This window comes from Rhinatrema bivittatum, chromosome 12 (genome assembly GCF_901001135.1).
Source record: "Rhinatrema bivittatum chromosome 12, aRhiBiv1.1, whole genome shotgun sequence".
Taxonomy (NCBI): Eukaryota; Metazoa; Chordata; class Amphibia; order Gymnophiona; family Rhinatrematidae; genus Rhinatrema; species Rhinatrema bivittatum.
This window is the reverse complement of record NC_042626.1, coordinates 2,105,407-2,112,267: the sequence shown is the minus strand read 5'-3', so window position 1 is coordinate 2,112,267 and position 6,861 is coordinate 2,105,407. Positions and strand designations below refer to the sequence as shown.

At 53.8% G+C, this 6,861-nt stretch overlaps 1 protein-coding gene across 1 annotated transcript; it reads left to right on the top strand.

The window, feature by feature from the left end:
- Window positions 1–235: 235 nt before the first annotated feature.
- Window positions 236–6,627, top strand: LOC115074322. Its single transcript, XM_029573654.1, has 7 exons — window positions 236–376; window positions 706–773; window positions 1,163–1,401; window positions 1,616–1,677; window positions 4,558–5,337; window positions 5,554–5,691; window positions 6,354–6,627. Exons 1-7 carry the CDS (start codon window positions 290–292, stop codon window positions 6,543–6,545), a joined length of 1,566 nt encoding a protein of 521 aa, XP_029429514.1. The 5' UTR covers window positions 236–289; the 3' UTR covers window positions 6,546–6,627.
- Window positions 6,628–6,861: the final 234 nt, after the last annotated feature.

Genomic DNA, 6,861 nt, shown 5'->3' with positions numbered 1-6,861 from the left:
GTCCTGAGGTTGAGTGGTAGCCTCTTACCTAGGGATAGTCAGCCATGCTGTGATGGTTCAGGGTAAGCAGACTCGTCCAGCCTGGAAGGCAGTAGCATGCTTAAATCCTCTGTCCAGTGCACTTAGAGCCGGTCCTCATCAGGGAGTCGTCATGCACATCCTCTTTCTCCAGTTCTCATCAGGGAGCTATGATGCACGGCCTTTCTCGTTAATTCTTCGTATTTGACTCAGCAGGGTTTGCCAGGACCGGTGATCACGTTTTCGCCTTCGCTGCTTGCATCAGGACAGGATGTTTCTGCATGGCAGATACAGACGAGGAGGAGGCAGTGGTGAGTGGGAGCAAGGACACAACGCCAGGATTCCTCACCCCAGGGATGTAAGTTTCCTCTTTGGCCTTGGGAAAGAGACTGGGAGGGAAGAGTGATCAGGACTCAAATAGTGCAAGGCCTGCCTGGTAGTTTTTGACCTTGTAACAGCATTTCTCTCTCATGTTGTGACTGGGGCATGCTTTCTGAACTCACTTTGGACTCTTGCAAACTTCAGATTATTCTGGGAATCTTCCTGGGTGCAACATGAAGGGAGAATGGCTGCAGTTTACCCAGTCATGGGGACAAGTCCCACCCAGTACAAAGGAAGTGGGAGACTATTTCTCACATCAAGGGAATATTTACTTCCATCTGTTAATAATTCTTTGTTTGTTTCAAGGTTGAATGTGACTCAGCCATCAGAAGCTGGGGCGACTGGGGTTTCTGCCATGAATATGAGAGGAGCAGGTGGGTCCCACTTCTGTGAGGAATGGAGACTGGGATATGGGGCAGGAATGGGAGAACTTGGGCAGGTATGAGACGGAAAGAGAGAGGACTCGCCTGTGGCGGCAGCAGTCTAGGCCAGAGGGTTACAGAAAGGCTGAGAAACTATTCTGAAATGAAGAATAACAGGACATGATGAGACATCTTTCAGACGGTGCAGTTTCTGAGTATATCCCAAGCACTGTGCAAGGGCCTCTCTGTTACACCTGTGCTTGCTCTTTCAATAAATACGTAGAAGTCTTTGCTCTTCAGTTTGATGCCGCCCTGTATGTGTGAGAGAGCTCTTCTCCTATCCCACTTATTGGGAAGCAGAAAACATTTGGCTGCAAAACTAACCGAAAATTATTGTGCAGAGAACGAAGGGGCTTCCGAGAGTACGATTACAGGGAACGAAGGGGCTTCCGAGAGTACGATTACAGGGAACGAAGAAACTTCCAGGAGAGCGACTACAGTGATGGAAACTTGCAGGGCCCAAGGAATTACGAGGACCAGCACTACAGCTACCAGAAGAAACGTTTCCCCTCCGATAGAAGCTATGAATCCCCAGACAACTCTCACAGGAAACGGGCCCCACCGAGGCACTATAAAACAGGTATCGCTCCTCAAATTCTTGCATTTAGACGCACGCAGCATGGACTGCCTCGCTCACGGGGTGAGATATGCGCTGTTTCCACATTTAGCTCTGTTGGCTGTCCACATGTGGCCTCCGTCCCTGACTGCTGGAGGCTCTGCATGCTTTCTGAGCAGGAGTTTTGTTCTGTCTGCACCTCAGTCCTCAGTGCACTCCTTCTCTCTTGTTTTGTCAGATGCACACAAGTCTGTCCGGAACATGACTGTCATACCAAGTCAAGCAGACAGCAGCTCAGTGGTAAGAACATTTCCAGGTTGAACATTATCCATCTCTCACTTACATTTCCTGGCTCAACTATTTGTATTGTGAGATAAAGGACAATAATTTTGGATACCAGCCATTTTCCATGCAGTAGCCATTCCATTCTATTCCAGACTAGAATAAATTCCTAGTTCAAGACCCTGAGATCTTGATTTTTTTTTCCTCTCTTAGCATAGAATAAAATATTTTGTACCCAGGAAAAGAAAAATGTAATTCTGTCAAAGAGGTGAAAAAATACAAAATTAATTCCAAGTAAGGGATCCGTATACCAGGAAGACAATCTGCAGGTGGGGCAGGATTGTTTCTGGGTATCTGAGGGTGGGGTAGGAAGAGAGCTCCAGGAGAAGACCAGCGAGCTGGTGGAGGTGTGTGTCTCGGGTATCTGAGGGTGGGGTAGGAAGAGAGCTCCAGGAGAAGACCAGTGAGCTGGTGGAGGCGAGTGTCTCGGGTATCTGAGGGTGGGTAGGAAGAGGGCTCCAGGGGAAGACCAGCGAGCTGGTGGAGGTGTGTGTCTCGGGTATCTGAGGGTGGGTAGGAAGAGAGCTCCAGGGGAAGACCAGCGAGCTGGTGGAGGTGTGTGTCTCGGGTATCTGAGGGTGGGTAGGAAGAGGGCTCCAGGGGAAGACCAGTGAGCTGGTGGAGGTGTGTGTCTCGGGTATCTGAGGGTGGGTAGGAAGAGGGCTCCAGGAGAAGACCAGTGAGCTGGTGGAGGCGAGTGTCTCGGGTATCTGAGGGTGGGGTAGGAAGAGGGCTCCAGGAGAAGACCAGTGAGCTGGTGGAGGCGAGTGTCTCGGGTATCTGAGGGTGGGGTAGGAAGAGGGCTCCAGGGGAAGACCAGCGAGCTGGTGGAGGTGTGTGTCTCGGGTATCTGAGGGTGGGTAGGAAGAGAGCTCCAGGGGAAGACCAGCGAGCTGGTGGAGGTGTGTGTCTCGGGTATCTGAGGGTGGGTAGGAAGAGGGCTCCAGGGGAAGACCAGTGAGCTGGTGGAGGTGTGTGTCTCGGGTATCTGAGGGTGGGTAGGAAGAGGGCTCCAGGAGAAGACCAGTGAGCTGGTGGAGGCGAGTGTCTCGGGTATCTGAGGGTGGGGTAGGAAGAGGGCTCCAGGAGAAGACCAGTGAGCTGGTGGAGGCGAGTGTCTCGGGTATCTGAGGGTGGGTAGGAAGAGGGCTCCAGGGGAAGACCAGTGAGCTGGTGGAGGTGTGTGTCTCGGGTATCTGAGGGTGGGTAGGAAGAGGGCTCCAGGGGAAGACCAGCGAGCTGGTGGAGGTGTGTGTCTCGGGTATCTGAGGGTGGGTAGGAAGAGGGCTCCAGGGGAAGACCAGCGAGCTGGTGGAGGCGAGTGTCTCGGGTATGCAGGGTGGGGTAGGAAGAGGGCTCCAGGGGAAGACCAGTGAGCTGGTGGAGGCGAGTGTCTCGGGTATCTGAGGGTGGGTAGGAAAAGGGCTCCAGGGGAAGACCAGTGAGCTGGTGGAGGCGAATGTCTCGGGTATGCAGGGTGGGGTAGGAAGAGGGCTCCAGGGGAAGACCAGTGAGCTGGTGGAGGCGAGTGTCTCGGGTATCTGAGGGTGGGGTAGGAAGAGAGCTCCAGGAGAAGACCAGCGAGCTGGTGGAGGTGTGTGTCTCGGGTATCTGAGGGTGGGTAGGAAGAGGGCTCCAGGGGAAGACCAGCTAGCTGGTGGAGGTGTGTGTCTCGGGTATCTGAGGGTGGGTAGGAAAAGGGCTCCAGGGGAAGACCAGTGAGCTGGTGGAGGCGAGTGTCTCGGGTATCTGAGGGTGGGTAGGAAAAGGGCTCCAGGGGAAGACCAGTGAGCTGGTGGAGGCGAGTGTCTCGGGTATGCAGGGTGGGGTAGGAAGAGGGCTCCAGGGGAAGACCAGCGAGCTGGTGGAGGCGAGTGTCTCGGGTATCTGAGGGTGGGGTAGGAAGAGGGCTCCAGGAGAAGACTAGTGAGCTGGTGGAGGCGAGTGTCTCGGGTATCTGAGGGTGGGGTAGGAAGAGAGCTCCAGGAGAAGACCAGCGAGCTGGTGGAGGTGTGTGTCTCGGGTATCTGAGGGTGGGTAGGAAGAGGGCTCCAGGGGAAGACCAGCGAGCTGGTGGAGGTGTGTGTCTCGGGTATGCAGGGTGGGGTAGGAAGAGGGCTCCAGGGGAAGACCAGCGAGCTGGTGGAGGCGAGTGTCTCGGGTATGCAGGGTGGGGTAGGAAGAGGGCTCCAGGGGAAGACCAGCGAGCTGGTGGAGGTGTGTGTCTCGGGTATCTGAAGGTGGGTAGGAAGAGGGCTCCAGGAGAAGACCAGTGAGCTGGTGGAGGCGAGTGTCTCGGGTATCTGAAGGTGGGTAGGAAGAGGGCTCCAGGAGAAGACCAGTGAGCTGGTGGAGGCGAGTGTCTCGGGTATGCAGGGTGGGGTAGGAAGAGGGCTCCAGGAGAAGACCAGCGAGCTGGTGGAGGCGAGTGTCTCGGGTATGCAGGGTGGGGTAGGAAGAGGGCTCCAGGAGAAGACCAGCGAGCTGGTGGAGGCGAGTGTCTCGGGTATGCAGGGTGGGGTAGGAAGAGGGCTCCAGGGGAAGACCAGCGAGCTGGTGGAGGCGAGTGTCTCGGGTATGCAGGGTGGGGTAGGAAGAGGGCTCCAGGAGAAGACCAGTGAGCTGGTGGAGGCGTGTGTCTCGGGTATCTGAGGGTGGGTAGGAAAAGGGCTCCAGGGGAAGACCAGCGAGCTGGTGGAGGCGAGTGTCTCGGGTATGCAGGGTGGGGTAGGAAGAGGGCTCCAGGGGAAGACCAGCAGGTGAGCACATCCCATGCCCTCAGCACCTGTGACTCCTGTATTTTGCCGTTAATAAAATGCTGCCTTTTCTTTGGAACAGAGTGTTACTGAGGGAAAAGATCCAGAGAAAAAGCATACTGGAGACAAGAAAACAGGGCTCAAGAAGTCAGAAAACACCATTGGAGGAGAGGAAGGTTATGCTGCTGGAGAAAGAGCTGAAGAGAAGGGAGCATGGTACAAGAAGGAGCTGAAGACCTCCACTGGAAGAGGAGGCAGTAATCTTCCAGAGGAGGTGGCTGTACAGCAACAGTTGCCAGCGAGCACCACTGAAGAAGGAGGAGAGAAGCAAGCTCTGGTCAGTGCAATCCTGGAGAGCACCATCAAGGGAGGAAGAGAAGATGGTGCTGGAGAGGAGCAAACATGGATCAAGGTGCTTCCAGAGAGCACAATCGGAGGAGAAGGTGATGCTCCTGGAGATGGAGAGAAGCGAACACTGATTAAGACGATCTCAGAGAGCACCAGAGAAGGACAAGGAGGTGACGGAGCTGGAACTGGAGAGAAGCAAGCAGAGATCAAAGTGATCTCAGAGAGCACTATCGCGGAAGGAGGAAGTAGTAGCCATGGAGATGGAGCTGGAGAGAAGCGAGCACGACTCCAGATGATTCCAGAAAGCATCATTGAGGGAGGAAAAGGAAATGCTCCTGGAGATGGAGCTGGAGAGAAGCGAGCACGGATCGAGGTGATCTCGGCATGCACCATCAAAGGAGGAGGAGGTGATGTTCCTAGTGATGGAACCGGAGAGAAGCGAGCACGGATCGAGATGCTGAAAAGCACCACTGGAGATGGACGTGACCGGGAACGGATACCAGTCCTCATCCAGGTAGGGCCATCCTGATTACCTAACAAGCATGACTTTTCCTTGCCTGCTTTGGGACCAAGATAAGTGTTCTGTGTGATAGCACAAGCTGGGTTTGTCCTGACACTTTCTCAGAACGACTTCTGTCTTTCCAAATCCCCTTCACTGAGACACTTGTCTTTTTTTCCGTGCATTGAATACTACTTGGTGAAATAGGTATTTTTTGTCACATGATCTTAGGTCACCCCTGAAGAAGAGAGAGTCACCAGTTCCACTTGCCAGCCTTATCCTTCCATAACTAAGGATCTGGTCATTGCCAAGGCCACCAGGGATCCTCTGTCTGTAGCCGTACTGGCCAGAAAAGAAGCTATTGAGCTGGTAGGTACAGTATTATGTTGCGAGGCCACTGTGGGTCTTTACTAGAATTACATGTCACTTGCCAACAGCACAATAATTACAGAATGAGTTCTCCTTACCCATTTAATTATCAGCTACATAAAAGCAGTAACAGTGAGTCTTGCCCCACACACACTCAGAAGTAGCCACCTGGAACCACACTATCGGAGTTCCTTGCTCTAACGGGAGGAAACCCAGCGCTCTTCTCTGGTATGACTCGAGCAGGAATTGTAAAGTCATTACCTATTCACAGACCTTGTAAGTTACCTGTTGCATGCCAGAGCGCTGTCCCTTCTCTAAGCTCAGGAAACTGTTGCTACGTCGTGCACCTGTGGTCTAAGCAGAGTCATCTATGAAACTTAATAAGCAGACACCTTGGAATAAAGGAGAACCTAGGCCTTGCCTGGTGGGGACACTTGGTCACACAGACGTGAGAGACAAGGCAATCTCTTGCTAGGGCAACTGGACTAATGTCCACCTAGAGAAGGCAAGCTAGCACTTTTCCCAGGGGTTCACCTCCCATTCTTCTCTGCCCCTGCCCTTAAGTGACCCTCATCCTGCTCCTTCTGTTGCCCCTGTGCTAGCTATGGCACCGCTTCGGCTGTCTCCTCCAGATGCTGTCACTGGCTCGCTGTCTGTCGTAGGCATACCAGCAGGACTGCCGAGCTTTCGTGTTTGTGGCGAGCATGCTGCTGCAGAAGGAGCCTTCCATGCAGACCAGCCTGGTGTCCGCCCTGCGGGCGAGTCTGCGAGAAATGGGCACAAGCTGTGTCCACGAGCTGAGAAACTTCATCGAGAGCTACGATGTCACCACTGCTGGACACAACACAGGCTGAGCCTGCGGGGTGCTGGACACTCTTGGAGGAAGGTACCTGAGTATTCTGCATCTTAGGCTAATAAAGGTATCACTGATCCAAATACTGGTGGTGGCTGATTATTACGTAACGCTTTCCTTCTACACAGCAGAGGGAGCAAGAACGGCTTGTGGCTGGTAACTGGGATACAAAGCTGCTTTGTGCCCACCCCTAGCAAAGGGCTGTGTCTGGCCTGGCTTTCCTACACAGGTCCCCAGCTGTAATCCTTTCTTCTTGTCCCAGGACAGGTGAGGATCTATGTGACTGAGCCCAAGCCCCCTGAGGTGATCCCTTCCAG

Coding starts and splice junctions, on each gene's coding strand:
- LOC115074322 (XM_029573654.1), top strand. CDS start 290: ATGTTTCTGCATGGCAGATACAGACGAGGAGGAGGCAGTGGTGAGTGG. Junction 377..705: donor GGATTCCTCACCCCAGGGAT/GTAAGTTTCCTC, acceptor GTTTGTTTCAAG/GTTGAATGTGACTCAGCCAT. Junction 1,678..4,557: donor AAGCAGACAGCAGCTCAGTG/GTAAGAACATTT, acceptor TCTTTGGAACAG/AGTGTTACTGAGGGAAAAGA.